General features: G+C 40.2%; 1 protein-coding gene across 1 annotated transcript in view; it reads left to right on the top strand.

The window, feature by feature from the left end:
• The window catches only part of JAZF1 (JAZF zinc finger 1), a 189,308-nt gene extending 164,071 nt beyond the window's left edge, over positions 1-25,237 (top strand). The window contains exons 4-5 of the mRNA XM_061464856.1: positions 16,411-16,580; positions 24,086-25,237. Of these exons, the coding sequence (XP_061320840.1) occupies positions 16,411-16,580; positions 24,086-24,262 (347 nt within the window). The 3' untranslated portion in view covers positions 24,263-25,237. The remainder of the gene's footprint in view (positions 1-16,410; positions 16,581-24,085) is intronic.
• The last annotated feature ends 525 nt before the right edge of the window (positions 25,238-25,762 follow it).

The following is a 25,762-nucleotide window of genomic DNA, read 5'->3' as shown; positions in this document are numbered from 1 at the left end:
TTATTTTGATTTTAATAGATGACAAGTTATAATATTTATGCTGGTTTAACAGGTTTATAGACCTACTTACTGCCTGATCGTCTTGGGCAGCGGGTGGCAGCCAGTCCTGGCAGTGAGCATTGAGGATGCTATGGTTGGCTGGAACAGCTGCAGCTGTCGGTCAGTCCTTCCTCTTGTAAAGCAGATGAAAGAAGAGAGTTTTCATGGGTGGTCATAGCTGAGCCCATGAGAGAACTAGCCAGTCCCATTTTGATTTGCAACTGTCAGTTAAGTAGGTGACTATTATTAATTAGGACAAATGCCTTTCTGGGGAGTCATATTTGTGCAGTCATTTGACTACATCTGAAAGATCTTACCTTTCCTTAATATGGCAAACTTCCTTGTAATTTCTACTAGCCCAATCTCAGTATTTGCGGAAGTGACCCCATTTGCTGCTCACAGAAAATAACCTAATTTCTCAGCCTCTTTTTTTCTTTTTCCTTCTAGTAAAACGTGAAAGCAATAATGAGTTTTAATTTAGAGTAAAAAAACATGTTGTAGGATCGACCATAGCCTTTAAGGAATCTGAGATCTAAACAGTGATATTGTAATCATATATGCCTAAAATTTCAGTACAGGAATATTTTAATACTAAAAAAACCCTATGACTGAGGCTTCCAAGTTAGTACTATTGACGTAGAAACCATTACATTTACCATCTGAGGGTATTATTTGAATGATGATTTAGTAGACCTATAGTAACTGTATAGGTATATAGAGCATATTCTTAAACTGAAGTCAAGATGGCATTATAGCTGTGTCAATAATCCTAAAGCTGCACTGTTTCAGCCAGTTAGAACCTATCATGTGAAATGGGCCATTTTTTAATATATTATTAATATATTAATATAATATTATTAATAAATCATGCTAGTGAACCATGACTTTATTTAATATGTGATTTAAAGACAGAAAGTAAATCAAATATGTTTCCAATTAAAAAAAAAAAATCTATCTTCCCCTAGGATGTATTTTCAGAGCCTGGTGCAATTAAAAGTAATTATGATACCTGTTTTGACTGCATTGTGAAATATCTACAATGACTTTAATTATGTTTGGGTTTGTAGGTTTGGCTAACAAACTAAATTGAATAGAATTGGGTCCCATTTACATCATTAGGGACTATTTTCTAAGATTAAAATAGTGTATGTATAAACTTTTATTCAGTAAAATCAATAGATTCTTACCACTCAAGACAATCTTTCTTCTTATTCAGCTGGATTTTGTTCAGGATTCAAATGCAACTGCTGGCAAAACTGAGCAAAAGATTACAGCTTCCTTCTTGTGTTAACGAGTGTTCTTGCTCCTGATGAAATAATTTAGAGCTTTATTGTTCCCTCTTATGGGTGACTAATTTACAGGGGAGGAAAGTCTGTGTACTACAACTAAATATTTCCTTTCTCCTCCTGCCAGAGGCAGTTGGGATTTAGAAACGAATCTGTAAGGATCCACCTTGCTTCTGGTCCATTAAGCACTTGTCTGTTGTGGGAGCTTTGATTTTGAGAAGCAAAGCACTGTGTGGCAGTTCATGAGTTTTCCCAATAAACCTTGTTATTTCAAGTAATGTTATGTCAATGGCATAAGATACCATTCCTATAATTCCACTTGTATAGCATTTGCCTTCATGGATAACTCATGAAGGAATCCCAAGGGCATCCTCTTCAATCTGTTCCTTTTTCTTTCCCAGGAATGCAAAAGCTGAAGAAAAACCACCTACTGTTTACTGGCAATAGCAATCAAAAACACAGTAGTAACCAGCTATTGGAATTGGGCATTGAAACAGAGTAACAGGCATGGTGAAAACTAATATGGTTTAGACTCTAAATGTGTGTTTCTTTTTTGTTACTTTAAGTTGTTTAAAAAATATGCTGTCTTGTAATGCAAAAGCTCATTCCTCTTCATAGGTATCAAAGCAGGTAACATTTCAGTGTAGTTTCCATATGTTACACTTTCAACAATGAAGTAATCATATGGCACAGACAGCTGTTACACAGAGTGCTATAACAGCACCTTAAACAGAATCCAGCGACAAAAAAAATATGCTCTGCTAAGCTATTTTGTAAGTTTCAAGTGGATAGTACAAATGTAAAGCAAGAGGGTTGTGCCTCCCCCCAAAATGAACTGAGGACTGAGAGAAGGAGTTAGGTGCTCAGACTTCTTTTGTTTATGGATGTGCTATTAATATGTAGCCAAATTAATCTGAATTTATAGCAGAACTGCAATTTATATCAGAACGTTTTTGATTTCTGTCAGCAGGTGGCATTTCTGAACTCCATGTTAGGTTGAATCAGAGCAGACTGCGAGCCATTAAACGCACTATTCATTTGATAATCTGCAGCAGCTTTTCCTTTGGGCAGTGCAGACTGGCTTAATACTGCTACAGCTGGAAAGAGCTTGTTCTTTTGTGGTGGGCTTCTTTCTTTAAGGCTAGTGCACTGCAAAATATTCTTTGATGAAGATTTTAAAGTTGCTTTGAATTAGACTTGAGAGTTAGGAGAAGTCAGTGGAAACAAGTACACGATGGCCTTTTGAAAATCAGGCTACAAATGCAGGTTACATGTACTTGAGACATGATTAATGTGAAGCAATTAATACCGAGGAGGTGAATGCTTGACTTTGAGCACATAGCAAGTGTTTTGTCAGACTGGAATGAAGTATTCTGCTCTTGCAGAGTTGCAAGCTCAAGAGTTTAATGTAGGCACAAAAGCCTAACTTTAGCCATTCACTTCAAAAACTCTTCACCTGCGTTAGCATAATATAAATGCTCAGGTTTAATTATTACACCTTACATTAATGCAATGTAGTATCATGGAGATGTAATTGAAAAAATAATGAAAAGTAGAAATACGAGATCAAATCCCAGGGCTCTTGCATTAAATCATTGCAGAGAAGTGGGCTGAGAGTGCTACATTTTTGTGTGTTTGACTTATGGGGTGTGTAGCAAGTTCTACTGCAGCTTGAAAAAACACATTTCAGATGTCTGAGGAACCCTCTCATTAGTTGTTCAGATTGACAGAAGTTTCTACTTGCTTAATTGCCTGTTCAGAGCCTGAAGAACTTGTACGCTGTGTTTTTATTAAAAATTAGATATATAGACCCACTCTTGTATAAACAGTATGGGCAAATAACTAAGCCATACTTAACAAAATGAAGACCAAAATCTGTTCTCCAACATAATGAAAGTTTGAATGCAGTTGATATTTCAGGACTGCAAGTTACGATAAAATCTATGATAAAATATCTTGAGGGAACTGTATTGTGGTCTGTGGCAAAACTTCCCTCTGAGGGACTTCACTGGTGCCAGGATTTCACATTTCAGTTCAAATGATGAAAGAGAACTTTATAATTTCTGGAGCCAGAGCAGGCCCATCTAATTGCAGGTTTGGGGGCCTATATGAATCCTGCACGCTAATTAATATATGCATATGTTTGCCTAGCATTCAGCAGTCTGAGGCACCTATTCTAACAGAGTCTTATGGGTGTTCTTGTAAAAAATAAATACATAAATAATAATGAAAATAATGAATGGCATTGTGCAAAACAGTTGATCAACAGATGACTTAACTATAATATATGTGTGTGCTTAGACGTGGTATGAGATTTTAACACAAACTTTTGGCTGAGGTCGTGACTGAGCATGAATAATAAGTATAATCTGTGCTAGTTTCTAGGTTTTGCCTTAAGGAATAAAGCTGTAGTAGGAGGTTTCCAACAACAATGGAAAATAGTAAGTAAAAGTGCAATTATTTCCTGTAGGGGTTTTCTTAGCACAGGTGGGATTTGTTCCCAGCAATAGTTAAAAGATGCTGGGTTTTTTCAGCACTATATACCACATTCCCTTCCTAGGGAGCCAGGCTTTAACCTTGTATGTATTCAGCTCTTTTTTCCAGAGTGAAAAATGCGTGTTTATCACTGTGCTTGGCGAAGTGCTTCAGAAATTGATTTTTTTTTTTTTTTTTCTAGAAGACATCTGCTCTCAGGTGGTGTCCAGGAGCCTTAGAGAAGCAAGAATATGCATTATACTGGTTACTCATTGACAAAGCTGAACCAAAGAATTACATTCCCAGAACACTCTGAAACTCCATCTTGGAGGATCTTTGGAACAGAGATGTTCTTGTACTGCATGCACAGCAACAGTGCTGTTGTTGTGTCTTGGGTGTGAATACATGGCAAGTAATAGTTACTAACTTGCAGCCCTAGATCAAACGCCTTGAAATTACCATGAGGACCGAGGGCATTATCTTAGTCAAGCCTGAACAAATTGGTGTTTCAGCGATTTCCAAGTACTCCTAGATTGTATGGAAGTAACTGTATCTTGATGCCCCAAAGTGGCTGGAGGTCTCTTCTGCTGAGGGACCAGCAGCAGACTACTGTAACTCCTGTTGCTCCTATTTTCTTGATCAGTTTTTCATGGAATTCTGAGCACAGGGCTCCAGTAATGTGACTATGGTTCTTTCAAAGTCCTGTAGCTTTGTAGTACAGATCCTGGAGTATTTCTGGAGAGCTGTGCTAGACAGTCCAACACAACCTGTGAGCATCTTGCTTTTTCAGAGGTTTGGGGTTCCCACTGATCCAAGACTGTCTCTTATAAATATAGACTGTACCTTATAAATATAGAGCAAAATGATAGGGATTCTCCTGTAATTAACCTTTTCTATGGTTTTCACAAGGACACATGCCACAATAACCTCCCCTGCTTAGTCCTTCTTTTAACTCCATCCTAAACTAAGTGCAAAAAGGTCTATACTACATTCAAAAATGAAATTATTTTAAAGTGGTGCTAAAACAGTTGAAATTGCTTTTAAAGTTAAAAAGACATTTCTAAGTGTATATAGAGGAAAGATACTGATAGCTGATGGGGGAAAATAGAGCTATGCTATCAGGGAAAAATACACGAAGGCTTTTTTTTTTTTTTTTAATCACAATCCTTCTCATAGCTTTCATCTGTATTTTCTGGTTATCTTTCTTTTCCTGCTTTATGGGTGCATTTCCCTTATAATTCTGTTAAATTTCTCATTTGCTCTTTAATTTGGCAGTAAAAATGTGTTGAGCCCCATTTGCCATAAAAGTACATTCTGGGACGATTGACTCAGTTGTTAGATTTTGTGCTTTCCAGTAGGACTTTGAATCTTGCCAGAGAAGGCGGCACATCAGAAGTTTAACATTGCATCTTACTTATCTCACTCACTGCAGGTAACTTTACATGTAACCTCCTGTTTGTTGTACTTTCTCTTCCCAGCCCCTTCAGAGCATTTGTGTTTGATACAGACATAAATTGCACTGGCAATTGTAAAGCTACTGTGCTGTAGAATTGTATTTTAATTGCACATACCTGTAATTAATTGTATGGGAATTTTCACAGTACCCTCCCCAAGGAGCAATTTCATTGAAAAGTAACCGAGTTGTCTAGACTATAGCAACTCATAAAATCATCGCTAGTTTTGGGGTTTGAGCTACAAAGCAGCAATAGAAACATGGCTTGTAGATTTAAAGTACTTCCAAGCACAGGAACTGTTTTATAATCCCCATCATAGTAGTCTAACCTGGCAAACCCTTTTTTAACAGAGTGGAGAACAGAAAATATACAATAAGCTTAAAATAAAGATTATCTCTGTGTTAATTTGTGATAGGTTTTTTTTTAGCATAGAAGCGCACCCTTTCTTATTCCAAATGTGTAAAAATGAGACATTTTGTAGCGGGCACATTGTGCCTGCCTTTCACAGCTTGTGGAATAATACCTGCTTTAATGCAGAAATAGTGTGTGACAGTCAAAAGGAACTTCAGCGGTTCTGGTAACAATGACAGCATTCATGTTTGTATGTTTACACTGCAAGGGCCAGTTGGTCGAAGGATTTCTTTATTATATTCTTTTTAACTTTATAAATAATCTGCTAATTATGTTGAAAATTACTAACCAGAACACAAATGTGGTTTAGAAAGCTGGAAACTGTAGCTGGGCACATGGAACTTCTAGGGGCTTATTTAAATTGTGTGTATGGATTTGCACATATATAAACATATCTATATATAAAGAGTACACTGCAAGATTGAACAGGATTTACTTGTACCAGTGTAGTGCCTCAAGGACTGAAAAAAATCACTAGCTATATTAGTGCTGTGTATCTTCATACTGAAGGTAGTTACAGTTTTCAAAGAGGTTTTACAGTGCCTAGCAGAGAAAAAAAACATACGTATTCAGGCCAGTGCTTCAGTGTGCTGAAGATGGTGAAACTTAAGCAAATGTTTGAGTTTTCCTTGCAGTGTAGCCAGAGGACATCAGAAGCAGAAAAAGGCAAGGACTAATGTACCATTTCACACTTGACAGCTTAAAACACAGAGAGGTTTATTTCACAGGGGAAATGCTGTATTGTGAGTTGATGTTAGCCAGTACACGATCATCAAAATGATGTAAAATTACATGAAACCCAGGGTTGTTTGTAGCTCTTGTGTATTACCAAGAGAGCTGAAGGCTATGAAATATTGTTGACCCCCAGAATTACATTTTCCCTTGTCTTTTTAACATTTGTGGCCTGGCAAGTAAAAGATACCACCCTAATTCTTGCTGAAGATGAAGGCTGGTGCTTTGTCAATGCTAGCATGGGCTCCCTCTTGTAAGGTTTTGCCATATATAGTCAGACAGCATCATTCATGGCAGTTTCTCAGCACTTTTGCCTCTAATGCCAAAGGATACAAGAAGCCAAGGAGCAATGGAAAATAACAACTTGAGAAGTATTTTCATTTCAACTTCAGCCCAGTGATACATCGTCTGAAACAACTCACACCTGGTAACATACATTTTGTACACCTGATTGGACCAGTGATAGCCTCAAAGAAAGGTTTGTGACAGCATACCAGGCACACTGCAGATTTTATCAGAATCTTTGTTTTTTTAAAAAAAGGAGAGGAGACACGACTCCCCACTGAATGTGTTATGTTTGAGTGCTACAAATGTGTTTCTTTCTTAGAAATACAGAGTAGGATTAATTAAAAAACATGTTTTCTGTAGATATTGTGTATAGGCAGGATGAGAAAATCCTTGATTCTGGCTCAGTAACCAATAGGCATTTTAGTTCTTACTAGTAATACTGAGTATTGTTACTAGTGCTATCTTTCAAATTATACTGATGGAGTTTTTTAAGTATAGGTGGGTCAGGGCATTTAAAAGCAGATAGAGAGAAGCATCACATATCTCTTCATGCAAAATAAATACTCCTACCCTTAAGTGCACTGAAGTGGAGAATCTGCCATTGCCTCCCTCGTTGCTGGTCAGGGATTTGTAACCCTCCCGGGGCTCATAAACATGAAATTCCCTCAGCCCAAAGCTGCTGGAAGAGCTTTGAGCTGCCCTGGATCTCTGCAACTCCTTGGTCCTCCATGGACAGCCTGCTATTGGAACCTGTTGGCATGATTCAGCCCGTTAACACATCAGGTCTAAGGTCCAGCCCAGGAGCATCTTGGAAATCCCCGTGTGACTGAATCCCACTGAAATTAGTGGCATTTTTCACGTAGTGAGTGCTACAGGCACAATGATAGCAGTTCCTTGGATGGGAGCCTGGTCGTAGCTCGGTGCAATCTTGCTGGGTTTGTGCAGGGATGAAGGCACAGCACACGGCAGTCAGGGTGGGTAAGGACTATGCGCATTAGCAGCTTTATGGCCTGCACTGTAAGTGGCTGAATAGCTTTTGTACAGCTGTAAAGCATGTTTAACTCAATGTTATAAAGCATGTCTCAAATGTATTTTCATAGCTTCATAAACTCTAGTTCATTTATGTAGGTACTTTTTATTGTAATCCTTTATCTTAAACATGAAACTATTTCCTGATACTGTTTCTAGTTCTTCTCTTTTATGAAAAAGGGGGGGAAGAAAAGGAAAGCTGCCTTTTTTGTTACATGCATCAGGAGAGTCCTTAAGTACAGTAATAGTGCCCTGAACTTGCATTTTTGTACTTCTAACCTCAGAATGCAGGCCTAGCAACTAAAAAGCCAAAATAACATTAATTATGACTGTTCTTCGCTGTGGTTTTTGGAGTATAATTTTGGAACAGATGTCTGGAGGGAGAAGAGGGGGGAGGAAGGATGGGTTGTTTCTTAGCCCCAACTGGTTTTAATTCTTTCTTGAACATTTTGAGAATAGCTTTAAACGTTTGCCAGAGTTCAGTTAACATCCTGTGACTAAAGGTGGAAAATGTCCTACTTTGTTTTTCTTCAAACATATACCTGCTCTTGCTGCTCATGCCAAAGCCGGAGAAAGAATTGGATTCCAGCTGGCATGGCTTTTATTACCGTTACATTAATTTGCAGGTTAAGGCTCAAGTTGGGAGGGGTCTGCTGGATTGATTTATTTATTTGCTCTTTTTATTTTCATTATTTTAAAAAAGTGCCATGTAAAACACGGCCATTTAATTACAGGAAGGTTATGCTCTTTTGGGGGGAGCCTTTAACAGCTTATTCTTGTTCACATGAAATTGTAGAAAACGCATTTTAAAATATGTTTAAAGTAGAGACTGTGTTCTTGGGTTTATCGTGTTTTTCCTGTGCTGTGTATAAACAGAAGTTTGTACATTATTGAAAGCCCTTTTTTGTGGAAAACAGGATTGGGAAAAAAAGTTTATATAAGAATGCAAAATAACTTCCCGAGACTATTGGCGCAGTGTGACCATAAAACCTCAACAGCACATTGTGCAGTGACATTATAACAATTTGCTTTAGCACCTCTGCAGCACTCTCAGAAAAGTCCTGTTCTACAGAACACATGCCGTGGTATCAGTTGACTGGTTTTTTTCCAGGATCAGTTCTTTACATGCATGTTTTTGTGATTAGTTGCTGTTTCACAAGGAATTGGAAGTGGAGATTTTTTTGTTCTTATTTAGCTCATTACATGCATGTTTTATTTGTATAAATTTATACTCTCTGTAGTGTATCTGCAAGTTCCTTTTAGTGCATTTGTAATCTCTAGAGTGGGATTTTTTGTGGATTAGAGAGTTCTTTGATATACTAATATCAAGATTCAGATAGATCAAGATAGAAAATGGCACACCGTTGCTGCTAAGGCCAGATAGAGTCCAGCTGTCCCACAGCTCTGGAGGACTGTTTCTTTCTTAACCTCAGTGTTACTAGTTCTGTTTCTCTTGTAACCCAAAATGGTGAGCAGATCTTGTGTGTAAATAGTTCCAAATTTTACTGACAGTGAATAAGAATATGTCACACTAATAGTACTTTAAATAAAAACATTTATGTTTATTTTGTACCTTTATCATTTTAGCTTTACCTCCAGGATTTTAGGGTGATTTCCCATATAGGTTAGTTCATCCAAAATCATTCCATACCAAAATACACTGTATTTGGTTCTGTGTTTTACCTATAGGGTCTGCAGTGTTTGTATGCTTTCCAAAGTGGACTCAAACCTTGCAATTGAATACATTTTCAGTCACTTAAATTTCAGCATGAGCTTACACTGAGCATTTCAATGAAAACTAGGCGTGATTTAAAATGTTGACTGGACCTATGTAGTGTTATATTTAGAGCGCCAGGTATAAAACTATGTACCCATCCATGGGCTGGGTGCAGGGTTACTTGTGGGTTCATCCTGTTGAGGTACCACCCTTCAAAATAACTTGATAAAGTATCTTTTCAGACTGTCTCCAGGACTGTGGAAGTTACACTTGCCATTTCTGTGACTGTGAGATTGTGTGGAGGATGTCCAGAAACATGTACCTACATCCTTGCTTGCTTTTAAACGTTTCCCTTCCTCAGTATAGCAGGCTCTATTGGCTGAAAGCCACTCTTTAAATGACGCAAAAACCCAAGAAAAAGTATTTCTTGTCTAACTTCTCTAGTGTTAAAAAAACCTATCACTCTTTGAATCCATATTCACCTTACTACATGAGGTGCATTTTTTTAAAAGTCTCTTGGTGCTTATTTGCTCACTGAGTCTTGCTTCAGCCAGTGACAATAGAAAAATAGTGTTTCTGAGCAGTAATAGTTCCTAAACAGCTTGTTATTTAGCACTTGATACTTGATCTGGGCTAGGAGAGGACTGGAAGGGAGGGTGGTTTCTCGAGAAGACATTTTTCTGGCCAAATCCTGCTCTGACTAGTGTCATGGGGAAGAGTAGGATGCGGGCAGCAGCAACGGCTGAAGTGCAAGATGAAGGACATGCTCCTGGCATGAGTGTGTGTGTGAGCAGCCCGGCAGCGACCGCCACAGACCACACAGCCTGCAGGACCCGCTGCTCCACTCAGTGCAAGGCCAAGTCAGTAATGAGTTGTAATTGCTATTTTGATGGCTCTTTTGTGATCGAGCAGAGGGATGGAGGTCTCTGCCAGCCTTGGCAAGTGCCCATTTGACAAACCATAACCATCTCAAGCAGCTCCCTCGAGTGACAGCAGAGCTGCCAAGCATGCAGTTGGCTTTGAGAACAATTTTGCCTCTCCTCTCCCAGGAATGAGGCTCAGAGATATTTACTGGGTTAAGAGGAAACTTTATACTGCATGTGCTTAAGCCTGTTGGCTGAAGAACCGTGTTGCACCTAGTGCTCGCTTTATGGAGGAGCTTAATCTAAACTCTGGAATTGCACTTGCAGTCTAAAATGCCAGCATCTGTAGCACTACACAGTACTCTGTTTAAGCTACCCTCAGTTTTCTTTAGTTCTGTAACATATGTGTTTACATCATCTCTCTGGACATGAAAGATAAAAGGTTTTTTGCAAATACAAGAAGTTACTCTGAATGGACCTTCCACAATGTCTGAAATCCACTTTCTCTCCTCTTGAGCTGTCTTTTCCCCCAGTACCCAAAACAAGCAAGCAAGCAAAGGAAAAACCCTGGCTTAGTCTGTTTGGTTGATCAAGCATGTGAAATTTCTTGCCTGAGTTTGCCGAACCAGTGCATTCTGCCACCTGCACCAGCTCACAGCTCTGACTCCTGCTATAGCTCCTAGACTGAAGACTTGCGTATCAGCCATGATGCATGGTATTTAACTGTTTTGTATTTTATTGCCTCTAGCATTTATTTCCTGTGCTTTATTATAAAGGAAGAACATTTCACTTTGAATGACTTGATATGTCTTTAGATAAGCAATGAGTATCAGCTGTGTGAACATTCCCCCTGATAGTGAGCATGGAGGAGGCTGTGTGCAGAGAAGCTGTCACAGTACATGGGAACACAGACTTCTTAACAAAAGTGCTCTCACGAAACTGCTTCTATGAAATACAAACTGCAAGTCCCACATGGGACAAAGTGTGAAGTTGAATTTATGAGAGAGATCATTGGCATTACCATGAACTTTCAGTGACATTAGCAATGTTGGTTCCCACTGCAGTAAGCTATTTACTTATGGTTATTCATTGTATACTTAATACATGCTTTCTGGTCACAAAAATAATTGGCAAGGACATTTTGGGTTTGTTTTTCTTCATGGGAGGAGAAAGGAAGAACTTGTTCTTGATCAGAGGTAAAGATAGATCGAATTCATTGCAATGGCACACACAGATTGTGCTGGTTTTAATCAGCTTGGTCTTTTTTTATATTTCAGGACATAACTACAAGTGATATGCACCTGCTAGTTGAGGGGAAAAAAATCCTTTGTGTAAATCTCATGGTGGAATGAATTCACTCACGCAAAAGACAGAATTTATCTTGGCTTCAGTGGTGTGAATAGCAAATAATCCCCAGAAACATAAAAGATAAGGCTCCAGATTTTCAGCAGTGTAGCTGGGATGTTGTCAATGCCAGACTGTCAGATGATTAACTCTTTGTGAGATGTTTCTGATTTATTTACTGACTTCACCTACTGGAAAAAAGAAAATTTAGTAGATGAGCGTTCAAGAGAAGAGATCTTTGCTGTAGGTTTAAGTGATATTCTTGCTGATTTTGATAGGAAAACTGACATGAAGAAGAGATAGAGCAAGTCTTTATGGTGCAACTTTGCTTTTCATTACACTACAAAGACTTTTTAGCCTTACTACATGGGCAGTAATCATAATCCCTTTTCATGCATGTATTTACTTTTGACAGATACACTGCTGTGATGCAGACAGCTTTCTCACTTGTGATGGGTTGTGTTTAAATGCTGCATAAAAATTGAGAGAGAATGACTTGATGGAAAACTCTGTGACCATGTGTGTTTCATAACTAGTAATTGCCTGTAATACTGTGGCATACTCTGTGAGATTTGCCTACTGGTGTCCCCCTCAAGTCCCTGCTCCATCAGTGGAGTCCATCTCCTTTTTGAGAAGCAGTAGTGTTATTTCAGCATGTAAAATTCCAGGAGAACAAAACCAAAAAACTATCATTCTTTCCTTGCCTCTGTTTTGATTTGTTTAATGTTTTATGCTGCTGGGGGCAGCACAGATGAAGTGAGCTTTTTGGCAAGGCCGCTGGAGTGAAGAGAGGGGAAATGGTTTTGTGGGCCAGGACTGAGAGAATATTGTATGCAAGGGTGGGAGCAATGTTAGGAAGATGTTACTGAGTCATTTGGACCATAAAGCAGTGGGTTTAGGTTAGGCTGAGGTAGAACTATGTAGGCTCTCTGAATGAAAGCCAGATGATGAAATTGGATATGGTACAAAGCAATGAGCCTCAGAAAGACCATTGGCAGAGGAGAGAGGTGGAAAACACAGTTTTCTTGCTATTACAGAAGTAGTATTCAGTTACAATAATAATATTGTGTATTTGTACACTGTCTTGCTGAAAGCATGGGCTTCTCTGTGAGCCTTTCCCCTCCAAGTGTTTAGATGCTTCATCATAGAGAAATGTATGTTGTAGAGTTTTGGGGGAGGGTTTTGCTGTTTGGACTTCTGATTCCTAATTCTGATATTTTTTCTTGAGTACTGATGGGGGGAATGATCAGTGAGCCTTCCAAGCATTGCGTGAAATGGTAAAGCCATTAGCACGTGTGCTACAGGGACTGGCTCCACTCTGTCCCCCAGAAGGGCAGCGTGCCCCAGCAGAGCATCCTGTTTTCCATGTGCATGGCAACGTCCAGGCGGTGATCAGTGAGCTAGCTCCCTTGGAGTTCTGTTCAGAGTTGTTACAAATACTTCTCCAAGTCACGCAGTTGTTACACCATGGAACAGGCTGTAGGTTAGATGCAAAGGTGCTTAATTTTTATTTTTCCTTTTAAAAAGTAAATATTTACAGTTATTATTGTGAAACACCAACCAAGGTTAAATGAAGCAGAACAAGCAAGCTACATCTTGATCAAAATGCACTGCTGTGCACTTCCCCTTCGGTGCGCTGCTGGTGCCCTGGCAAGCTGCCTGAAGGAGCCCACAGCAGCCGGTGCCTCAGGTTGCAGTTTGTACACCTGATGCGTACTGAGGGCCAGGGGCTCCTGCTCAGCGTGGGAAACGCGCCACAGAGCCACCATCCTCAGCCTCAAAGTACTTAATTAAAATACCTCATCCAGGGGCTGTTTATTATGGCAGCGCCAACCTGTGTGTTGTGCTTTTTGCTTCCCCCGCCTCTGATGTGTTGCATGCAATCAGTGAGGCACCACATGGGTTGCTGCTCTTAGACACTGACAACTGAGGAAATTAAATTCTGAAGCGGAATCAATTAAAAGCCTGACTAAATCAGTGTTGTTTTTCTATGACAACTGAAACAACATAGTTATTGAAAGGGTAGATATTAATTGCTAATTTTTTTTTCAAGACATTGGGGTTTTGTACATGTTGTTTATACCAGCACCCCCTTAAATACATTTGGGTTGTTTGGTTTTTTTAAGATTTTTTTTAAGAGAGTACAAGCAATTGAGTTCAGTAGGAAAGATAAACTGCTGTCAGATAAGAACAATGATAAACTGCAATTCCAGCTTTGTATAAAGTGATATGCCTTTCAGGTACTTGGCACCATTAGTATGACCATTTTATGTAAGAAATACATCTTTATATGCTTATTCATGCTTGAAAAAGCTCATCATATGTGAAATCTGTAGTGACAAGCCTGGATTCAGAAACTTAAGACAATGGAGCATTTGCTTCTACTGTTCTGACAACTCTTTTGACTACACTAGACAAAATCTTGCATTTTTGTGCAGGTAAGCTAATTAAAATAAAACCATAAGGCTTGTCTGACCTCACAGATGCTTACACATGTGGTTTGGTCTCTGCTATCTCTCTCCTTCAGTGAGTCTACCTGCAAGTAAAGTACAGGAAAAAGTTGTTACAGAATTGGGTCTTATTATACAAAGTTATTAGAAAAATTCAAAGGATGTACAGGAAAATGTATGGAAATGTATCACTGCAATGTTTGTTTCTTCCCTGCACTGTACTGTATATCTTTTATATACTGTATTGCATATTACATTTTATAGAGCTCTGATTGTTGTTTTATAAAAGCATGCTCCTTGTTATCACTAAAAGTAGTGATATCTTTAGTAGATGTCATACAGTCTCACATGATGTTTTCTTTAGGTGGACAAAATCCTGTAAGGGAGGAAATCACCCCCTCTGAAGGGGACTTACAAGGGGGTGATTATACTGGCAGAAATTGTTGGTATCGGTGTTTAGAACTGATGTATATTTTCTCATCCTATGAGTGCATGTGTGTATTTACAATAGGGTTTTCTGTTGCGTTTGCTTAAAAAAAACTACTGAGCTGAAAAGTTTGAAAGGAACAGCTTGAGGATTTTTTTCCATCAAGATACAATCAAGGGCAGGAAATCGTAGATGCAGAGTTACGGCTTTGCCTCCATTTTTTTATTAGTTAATTAAACTATAACAAGTCTTAACTTCATTTTAGGTTAACTGTTTTCCTAGAGTTCAGGAATCTTTTAAGAGGTCAATAATGCTTTCTTTGGCTTTCACTCATTGGGTGCGGGATGAGGAGGCACAGTCAACAAGGCAGAGTTCTGCAGATGTGCTGCAGAGCGTGTGTGCGTGCGCACATGTCAACAGTTGTTGATGGTGGGAAACCATCCATCTTTCCTCATCTGTGCACCACCCTGTACGGATGGAAACCACAGGAAAGGAACATGAATGGCCTGACATCTGTAAGCGAACTTACAGTATCTGATTAACGCTCAGGAGCCCTGAGTACTTGCAGCTACCAGTTGACATGCGTTTCTACTCAGTGATGGAGAGGTACGGAGTCTGAGTGAGAGTACCAGGGGAGGGGAAATCCAAAGGGAAAAATTTGAGAGACCATAGGTATGTATTTAGCTTCACCAGAAGGGAAAAAAAAAAAAAACACCAAAGACCCCTCTGTACATTGCAGCATGGGTTTTCTCTGTGAGGTCAAGATGCTGCTTTTTTAAAGTGCCGCGAGGCATCTGGCTGCATTTTCTTCTTGGCACATAAAGCTGCCTGGAGGCATGCATTTAAAGGGCATATGAGGAAAGCAAATAGAGCCATGCAAGTGTCACATAACTGTCTTTAACAACAGGAGCTGTTCCAGCGCTCAGAGCCAAATCGGCTTTCAGCAGAAAGGATGAAATTTAGCAGAGCTGGGAAAGGGAAGGGGAGGGGAAACACAGCACCACCTCCTGCTGACACCACAGAAGTTTCTTTCAGCTTTCCCTCTCCCTCCCTCTGTGCATATATTTTCTTTTTAATCAGCTGGGGCTCTTCCCTCCCTGGCTTCTTTTTTAGATTATTATTTATTTAAAACGGTATTTTTATAGTTGGAATTCTGCTTTCCTAATTTCTCTCGTTTCACATTTAACTTCTTCAGAGGATTTCATTGATAGTTATTGCAATTAAAAATAATAAATAAACTCAGCACCAGCTGCTCAAACGGCTGTCGTAGTATATCTGGAACATAATGCGGTCTGTTCAGGGCAGCCACACAATGCAATTTATCCCCACACCTGAGGGAATGAATTTCACAACTATAATTGCTACAATATAATTCTTATTAATGTTGTGCTATAATTCCTATTAATTCCAAAGGGCTAGTAAATGCATTAGGACTTGTCAACATATTATTTTACACTGTTTATGATCTGTAGAATTACGCTCTTCAGTGTTGTATTGCATAAAGAAAAGCGTTAAAATTAGCTTTAATTGCAGGGGGTGAAACCACATATTCTGTTCAGGCACTGGGAAAGACAGAAGGATCCTGGTATTCAAGGAGGAATGAAACTGCATTTTAAAATCAGTTTTTTGAACTTTCTGTGCCACGCAGTTAACAGTTTATGAAGATATATTAATAATGCCTGTCCTGGTTATTAGAAAAAGAACCACTGGTGTCTTTATGAAGGAATAAATAGCTATAAGAAAGATAGGTTTATAAAATTAAAAATAACTGTCTTCCAGCAAAGGCAAAAGTGGGGAAATTACAAGTCATTGTAACTGATGTAATAAATGCAGAATGGGTTATCTTGCTGTGCTCTTATTTATTTTTGTTTTATCTCACGTCCCTGCTTTTCTAGGTAGTGAATATGATGAAGAGGAAGTAGATTATGAAGAATCAGACAGTGATGAGTCCTGGACTACAGAAAGTGCTATCAGCTCTGAAGCTATTCTTAGTTCAATGTGCATGAATGGAGGGGATGAGAAACCTTTTGCCTGTCCTGTTCCTGGATGTAAAAAAAGATACAAGGTAAGCAGTAGTGCAGACCTACCTTATTTCCTGCTGGTGTAGTGAGGAGAGGGGGAAAAAGCCTCTAAAATCAGTTTGTACCTTTCATGTTTGATAGACTTTTCACATTTATGTATGTGGTATTTTAGCAGAGTACTTACTTTATTTACTGGTTTCCTCTCAAACACAGCCAAGATACCAGTTTTACAAAGGATGTGTAGCCTTCTGTATCCCTGTATATAATGTCAAGAGACATTATATATAGTGACTGTCTTTTAACGTTTTAACTAGCTTTCTGTTAATTAGACAAATTAACTACAGAATGCAGGAGGTACTACCAGTGAAATAATCTCTGGGGTGCCTTTCACAAACACTGAATAGAGAGCTTCTGCCCATCAGTGCCAGAATTAATTCCTTCTGCTTAACTGCTAGAGATGCTGCCTCTCCTTTAGTGAGGCTGTGCCCAGGGTACTTTTCCTGGACAAGGTGATGTGCAGAAGGTGGTGGTTTATGTTTTGCAAGTCAGCGGTCATCTTGGAAAGACAGAGCCTCAGAGAAATTCCCTCATTATTGTGTCCTGGGTCCGAGCCCTATGTCTGCACAGCTGTCAGTGTGTCTAGCCTCACGTGCAGGGCTTGCATCCATCCCTCCCTCTGCGTGACATACTGGGAAATGGTTCTCCTCCCCCTTTTTTCAGTTGCTTTCCGACATGAGAAATTTTTGTCTGTTTGTGGGAGTGAAACATCTTTAACTTTGAATCTTGAGCTGGCCAGAACAGAACATGTTGAGCTGTTGTGAGGACAGTAGTATTGCTTCACATGAACCAGTGCAGAGACAGATGAAACTGTTGAACAACTTGGACTTCAGTATGGTATACTGTAGCTATTGACATTTGCGAACAGAAATAATGTGTTGGCACAGTTCTCCTAAATCACTTTCTGAAGTTTTTGCAGGAACTACTGGAAAGCTCAACCACTGACCTATACCCTAGAAAAATCAGTGGGGGTTGGGTTGGTTTTATATTAGTTTTACTTTATGGCTTCTCCTTTAAATAACTGGCAAGTAGGGACTTAAAAGAGAACAGAAATATGAAAGAGAAATAGAGGAAGACCAATAACATTTGAGATAAAACAGTTGTGACAAGAATGAATAAACCATGCATGAAACTGTGTAGAGGATAAAAACATGCTTCACTGACACTGCAGCTGTTCTGGACTGTGGCAGCTCCTGTACAGCAAATCAAGACTCAGATTCCTACACAGATCAGTTAATACTGACCATACCTTCTTAAAATACGAGCAACAAAGCAATGTGCTTCCTTATTCCTTAGTAACATACAAGTCTTTTTTTGCAGAGATTAGCCTGTACTCTGTCATGGTTATTCCTCTCTTTGGTTACAGGAAAAAAAGAACACCATCTCCAGGGGCAGGGCAGAGGAAAAGATGTTTTCAGACAATTTGCAAGTATTACTTTGCAGATGTACGCATTATTCAAGATTAATACTCTTCTTGTGCGTGGTAGAAGCTGTGCCAGATGAAGGGTATAATATAAAAGCTAAATCCCTAGCTCAGGAAGCAAACAAGCCGTGGTGATTGTTAGAAGTCACAGTGCCCACAGGGCATCTATGCATTGCAGAAAACATTCACTTAATAGCAAAGGCTAGAAGGAGAACCCTGTAATTTGCTATATCCTGTCTGTTCTCTGTTTGACTGCCAGCCCTCTGTCTTTTTATTGCTCAAATAAGCAAGCTGTTTCTGCCTGCTTCTGCTATCTCACTGCCTTCATCTCAAATGTATGAGGACTGTCTAAGGGATATCTTGTACACCATTAATGTTAGCACAGTTGGACAGGGGACAAATTAATGACCTATAGAGAGGCTGACAGAGAGCAGCAGCAAATAAAAAAGTATGACGTTTTCTTAAGAGACTCACCTCTGTTTAGTCCTGATAGGAAAGCACATTTCCTTAAACTCTGCCTCACCTCATTTCTCTTTTCCGTGGTCTTCGTTTCCTCCCTTTTTTCTTTTCAGCCTAATTTTTTCTTTTTACATTTTTATCTTTGTTTCCTTCCTTTTAGCTTTCTGTCAGCTGTGTTTCTGGTTTCCTCTTCATCTTCCTTCTGCTTAACCCCCTCCTCTGATGAATTATTTGCAGAGTCCAGGCAGGGAGTCCTGTGATCAAAGCATCGGGATTTTGTGGTGGGTACTGGATAATCACAGTCAGGGCTGTAAAACAATTATTGTGCTCCAAACAGGAACACGGACATGTACATACAGTAATTGCCAGGCTCACTTTACGGCTGAGAAAGGATGCATTCCTTCAGGGAGTGATGAGGAAAGGATGATATACACAGTTTTCTTTTGTCTGGCCTTAGGTGACGTACATTTGAGTAGCAGAAGTGTTATTTTTAGGTACGTTATTTGTATTACAGTAGTGCTTAAAGGACCCAGTAGGGATGGGGCTCCTTTTTGCAAACAATGTACAAGGATAAAAGATGGCCTCTGCACTGAAAAGTCATTATGGAAAGGTAAATAAGACCAGAATGAGAAAAACAAATACGCCCAAGGAATGGGCTGGGGCAGACAATGGAAACTGTAACAAGAACATGTTTATACACAAGCCCGGATGAGTATCAGAAGACCCTGCTGGCCTCCTGCCCAGCTGCTATCTCTTGATGCTTTCCCATAGGCAGTGCAGTAGAAGTGAGTCATAAAACATCTAGGTCTTCAGGAACTTTATTTTTTGAAGAAATAAATTTGCTCGCTTATACTTCATATTGTTACTCTGTGTAGCATGGCTTAGGTTTTCTTGAGGAGCTGAAGGTTCTGGAGAAAAAAAAAAAACAACTTTTTTTTAGTGATATGTAAATGTGTTTGTAGGATAGTCAGAAACAGTGAAGTGGATCAGGAGCATACTGACTTCTGGAAGCTTAAAACAAACCTCTGAACTAATTTCTGAAGCTTGCTTTCTTCTTCTCCATTTACAGTTACTGACCTAGAGAACAAATTACAAGTATTTTATAGTTGCCATTTATGGATATTTTCTTCATATGATTTGTATTTGATGCCTTAATTTTGATTTTTAAAAAATCATCTGCATGAATCAATGGAACCCAGAGATGTTGGCCTTGTTTTCATGGAGTTCACACTCACCAGATTCTGGATTTACATCTGCCCTATCCAGAGTGTGTGGGTAATGAGCAGTTACCCTGCTTTGCAAAATGCCACCTGTAGGAGCTAAAGCATGCATTTATCAACATGACAGTTAGTTTTCCTTTTATTCAATGCCACCTATGTGTGCCAGTTATTTGGTCTGTAGCTCTGGAGAAGAACCATTCAAAGTGTGTATGTGATATAGGTAAACTTATTCCAAACAGCAAATGAAGTTTGATACAAAATGGATAGATACAAAAAACCACAAATTTGTCACAACTTTTCTAGTTTGCACAAATAAATAAAAGAGCAATAGATTTCTGTGCATCCAAGATGTAGCTTATATGCATGACCACTTTTTGGCTATGGCAAGAGGAGAAATGGCACCTTCCAAGAATGCAGAGGCATTGAGGCATTGGGCTTGTCTTTCTGGCAGGCAGCAGGATGAGGGTTCTAGGCCTCTCAGGTGGGGCAAAGCCCAGGAAGGCTGATCTAAGAACAGTGAGATGCAGCAGAGCTAAGGGAGGGAGAACACTGATGTGAGAGGGAAAATAAAGGAATTTGATTGAAAGAAGGGAGCAAGCCAGAGCTTGCAAGTTGAGCAAAGAGGAACCAGACCCACAAAGAAAATTTCAGGAGGAAGAGCCAGGAGATACAAAAATACACATGAGTGTGCAAGTCTGAAACAAGAAATCCTCCCAAACCATCCTTGGTGTCTTTTCCTTTTTGAAGGGAGTGGCAAGCTCTCTGCAGTGTAGTGGCTTCATGACTACTGCAGTGCAAGTGGCCCTGCCCAGCAACTGCTCTTGTGTCCATGAAACCAGGTAGTGCCAGTCTAAACTTCTCTATCTGGTCCTGATCTGGTCCCAGGTTAATAATTGTTTTCTCCTGTTTAAGATTTTAGAGTGCCCTTCTACACTACCATCTTCTTCCTCAATCATTTGTGAGAGTAAGGAATGAGCAACCTAAGTAACCAGAGCAATAAAAGTGATGTATGAATTTGGCAGTGGGTTTTGCCATACCTCAGTAATGTCAGCCCACACATACAACAAAGTGTTTACATTACAGCAGTGGAAAAAGTGCTGAAGAGTTGACTGTAATTCTAACAACAGTTTTCTTTTAGCCGGGAGTGCAGATCCAGTTTCATGTCATACTAGCTCCTCAAACCTTCCATGGTCCAATTCATTCCATGTAGGTTTCTGGTTTAGCATTTGCTTAAATTTTTCTGCCTGAAAGTACTTTTCCACCTTCACCAAAGCACATGGTGTACTTGAGGCTGAGCAGGTCATTGAAAAAGCTGGATCAGGAGAAAGAGTGCCCTTGGCATGGAACAGTGAGGATATCTGTGATTGCAGGTTTAGAGCATCTGATTTAAATTGATACTGGTTTGAAAGTATCTTAAATTGATTTCTGACAAAAAATAAAGTCTAGACAGGTTTCTGTAGTTTCCAATGCATATTATATAGGGTTTGGGGATAGTTTTGCTTTTCAAATTCTACTGCATTAGCAAAAGTTTAGCAGGTCACTTCAGGATTTTCTCTCCTTTGAAGGCACAGGCCCTCCTTAACAGTACTTAGATGTTGACAGATGTCTTATGACAGCCCTCATGCCACCCACTGGCATTCTGGCTCCCTCACCCCAGCAGTCCTGGGGGTGCTGAAGGTTGTAACTATGTGCAAAGCCATCTCAAAGGTGCCTCAGGATCTCAAGTTACTTGCAGAGAACTCGAGTGCTCTTGAGGATGGTTTGTAGCTTTGATTTGCTCTTGTCTGTCTTGGTGGTACAGCATTTGACCTTCTTTGAGTGCTCTTCACCCAGAAGTAACCTGCACTAAAGGCTTGTATTTGTGTCTGCTTTGTATTGGAGACTGAAGACTCTCATCTCCCGGATCTCAGATGACAGCTGTGTGAGAGTATTTTTAAGGGTGTAAAGGACAGTTTGAGAACTTTAACAAAGCAAGTGCACTGAATTGTGCCTGGATTCTCTAGAGAAGAGAAACATGTGGGCAGATCAGTCACTTGCAGTCTTGCACTATGCCCTTTTTCCAGGGTGGATGTTGTATGCTAAGTTTTTCTTCTTAAAGGATTTCAACAAATGAACCTCTCCAGACACCCAGGCTGCCCTAAAATGCCATTTCAACAGTACAGACTACACTGGGCATGGTGAGTTGTGGCAAGAACAGTACCACGCTCAACATCATGAGTGAAAGCAAGGAACTGGTTTTGCTTAAAGATTAAAACACATCACTGCTGGGGCGAGGTTAACGTGCAGTAACTAAGGACCAGCATTTTACACAGTAAGATGAGAACATTGCAGCTGTCTGGGAGACGGGTGGTTTCTCTTGCCATTACAGTCCTCCCTGCTTGCCCAGTGGGAGCTGCAAGTGCCTTACACTGCTTTTGCTCACCGTTGCGAGCTGTGGTTAGAACAGGGCTGTGGAGAGGGGCACACAGGGGGACTTCCTCTAAGGAGTGGGACAGAATAGTTGAGGTTCTGACTTGGAATTAATTGGTTTAGGAAGTAGGGGAGGAGAAGGGGACACATTGGCAGGAGGGTGGTATTGAAGGTGTCAGACTTGTGCCTTGTTGGGGTTTGCTTTCTGATGTATCCAGAGTCTTGGGAGTTGTGGCTCTGTTCTGTTTACTGAGGGCTTTTTCTCTTTCCTTTGTTTTTCAAACCAGATTGTCTAATGTGTGTAATTGCTGTAAACTCCAACCTGGAGTTTGCGCTTACTGTAAGATGCGCATTGACAAAACCAAACTTGTTGCTTAAAGAGCCAAAGCAGGAGACTTATTATGTGTAATACGAGGCAGTGGTTCAGCAAAGACAAACTCCCTAAAACTTAACTCAGTGGGTTAATTCGTACCCAGGCTGTTAATTAATTTTAGCTCTTTCCTTTTTTTTAATAGTTTAAAAGAACCCTGAGATACATAGCTAAAAACTTTGAAGGGAACACAATAGGGCCTCAGAACTGTATCTTTTTGTCACAAATGGTCTTGGCATCTTTGGTTTCTTCCTAGGAGAAGCTGTAACGAGAGGCATTTTGCTTTATTTCTCTAAAACTCCAACCTTTTAGTGGAAGCAGTGAGAGACCACAGGAAGACAACTCCTACATCAGGCAGTATCACGACAGCTATTGAGAGCACAACAGCTTCCCCAGTTTTGGCCAGAAATAGGTGTAAAGGAGGACAGGGCTGTGATTTTGGTTTATGTGTTAGCAAGATGTTTCATTACTGTAGCAGAGGTGCTGCCTGTTTGATGACCTTGCCAGTGTACCAGTGTGTTGCGGTGCCATCTCTTGCTCTTTGTCCTCAAACCAGTGGAGATCAGTTCTGAAGTTGTGGCTGTAGAATATTCCCAAACAATAGCTGTTTTGCAGATGGCTTTTCTGGATTGTTTTGAGTGCCCTGTGTAACTCTTTGGGCTGAGTGTTCCCTGCAGTTAATTCTTTGGAGACAATGTGCAAACTATCAGAATTTGCTGGTGCCTAAAGACATATCTCAAAACAATGACACAGAACGGAACAAACACACCATGGGGGGAGCTGCAGCTTTTTGAAGAAGTGTGACTTGAGTCTTCATGCCAATTCTTTGTTTGCTTGTAAATGAACCTCTGAATAAAATTTGTCAGTGCTATAGGGAAAAAATGTCAGGAAGGCAAAAAAACATCCATATACGAGGCCATTAAACAGTGGTTTTTTGGAAAATACATTATGAGATGATGATCAGAGGGCTGAAGCACCTCTGCTACGGAGACAGGCTGAGAGTTGGGCTTTTCAGCCTGGAGAAGAAAAGGCTTTGGGGAGACCTCAGCGGTTCCAGTATTTAAAGGTGGCCTATAAGAAATCTGGAGAGGGGATTTTTACAAGGGCATGTAGGGACAGGACATGGGGGAATGGCTTTAAACTGGCAGAGGGGAGATTTAGGTTAGATATAAGGAAGAAATTCTTCACTGTAAAGGTGGCACAGGGTGCTCAGAGAAGCTGTGGCTGTCCCATCCCTGGCAGTGTTCAAGGCCAGGTTGGACAGAGCCTTGAGCAACCTGATCTAGTGGAAGGTGTACCTGCCTGTGGTAGGGGGTTGGAATTATATGGTCTTTAAGGTCCTTTCCAACCCAAACCATTCTGTGATGATTCAGTGAAATAGAAGTCAGAATTAGGCAGGCAAGTTCAGTACATTAGAACCACATAAATTGTTTTCCTTCCTGTCCCATCTCGTATCTATCTTGAAAGCACAACACGTGCACAACACCCCGCAGGAGTTCCAAGTCGTTTGTGTGATGCTGCCTGTGCCATTAACAAGTTCTTGCTTTTTAATCGGAAGCTCAGCTGTTCCCTGCCCACATGACCACTAACGTTTTCCTTTCTCGCTCACAGAATGTGAATGGTATAAAGTACCATGCCAAGAATGGCCACAGAACGCAAATCCGCGTACGTAAACCATTCAAATGTCGCTGCGGAAAGAGTTACAAGACAGCTCAGGGCCTGCGGCACCACACAATCAATTTCCATCCCCCCGTGTCTGCTGAGATTATCAGGAAGATGCAGCAATAACATGCTGGTCACAAACGTGCCAAGAAATCCTCACCAGCAGTTGCTGATTTTGAGAACAGCCACCTTTTTCAGGGGAAGCATTCAGCAACCCTTTCAAAAACAAAAATTAAATGCATGCTTTAAAATTTTCTGTAATTTTGGAATGATGTATCTTTGTAGAGTTAATGATTTTGTACATTTGCACATGTAATCATCATACCCATGTTCATTACTTTGAGATAAGGTGCTATCAAAGCTAGAGGTTCTCCAGAACACTTTTCTCCAAAACAAAACCCAGAGGAAGGGGGGTGGGTTGCCTATTGAGTTGTCCTGAGGCGGGAATCGGTGCAAGAGGAGGTGAGGGGAGCTTGGCATTGGCACCCGTTGGAGATGATTGTACCGTGACAGAGACTTCCAATGCGTGCAAAACCAAACTGACACCACCCGCATCAGACTAGCGCTAACATGCCTTACGTAACGGAGCTAGCGTGGAGTAGCAAGTCTTTTAGGTAACGGGAATATAAATAAGAAAGAATGTTTAACATAATATGCTAAAAATATTTTCATACTTAAATAACATACATACGAAGGTGTGCTTGCTGTATTTTATATTATCTTGCAAATCTCTTTTCTTTTCTCCCTCTATGAAGTGCGGACACCCTTTGCCATTCCAACTAGTAAACAATCACTTTAGCATTAGAAATTGCTCCTTTTCTTTTGGACAAGATTCATCTTACGTTCACGCCCATCCAACTTTTGAGGACCAATATCCCAGTCCAACAAAATACCCATGAACTATCTATTAGAAAGACACTTGGAAATACTTAAGTGCAAATTTATGTGTGTGTGAGAAACAATTATCTTCATCCCAGATGAAGTTTTAAAGCACTTTGTAGTTCTCTATTGCCAACAGATTTAATGTTTTATGTGTTGCCAATTCTTGCAACTACTGTACGAGCATGTGCCTGTGGTTGCAAATAAAAATTACAAAGCCTATGCCTGGTTTAAGGAGGTCCATTACTTGTGCAAGGGAGTTCCTAAAGCCGCTCCCTCATGCTCATTGTATTTGAGATTTTGTGTGGGTTTTTTTTGCTTCTCATCATAGGTTGCTGCATTCCCGTTGGAAGTGTCTGTTTAGCTTTACTGTTATTTTGCTGAACTATGACATATGAGCCTTACTGAAAGATTAAGTGCTTCTTGCAGCAGGTGGTCAGAGACTGACTTAAAACAAAAGTGAGCACTTCGTGTCTGGACCACGCCTGAGCACATGCTGCTCACCAGCCTGCCCCTAGCATTCCACTCTCACACACATGGTTCCTGCCATGGAGCTGCCCCAGAGCTGAGGTGGGCATCCCCCAGCACGGAACAGGACCAGCTCACGGCATTAACCACAGGGATTGCCTTTGCTCAGTTCCTGTTAAGTGCAAACGCAAGCTCAAATGAAGGAGGAATGAGCTTTCCCCTCCCTTTTTCCCCAAAGTTAAATGAAAACTCTGTCAGGATGATAATTACCTGTTCTCC

This window comes from Pezoporus flaviventris, unplaced genomic scaffold (assembly GCF_033815535.1).
Source record: "Pezoporus flaviventris isolate CSIRO_AGI_PZ_B2104156 unplaced genomic scaffold, CSIRO_AGI_Pfla_v1 ptg000037l, whole genome shotgun sequence".
In the NCBI taxonomy this organism is placed as follows: domain Eukaryota; kingdom Metazoa; phylum Chordata; class Aves; order Psittaciformes; family Psittacidae; genus Pezoporus; species Pezoporus flaviventris.
Note: the sequence above shows the minus strand (reverse complement) of the source record. Positions and strands in the feature narration are given on the sequence as shown.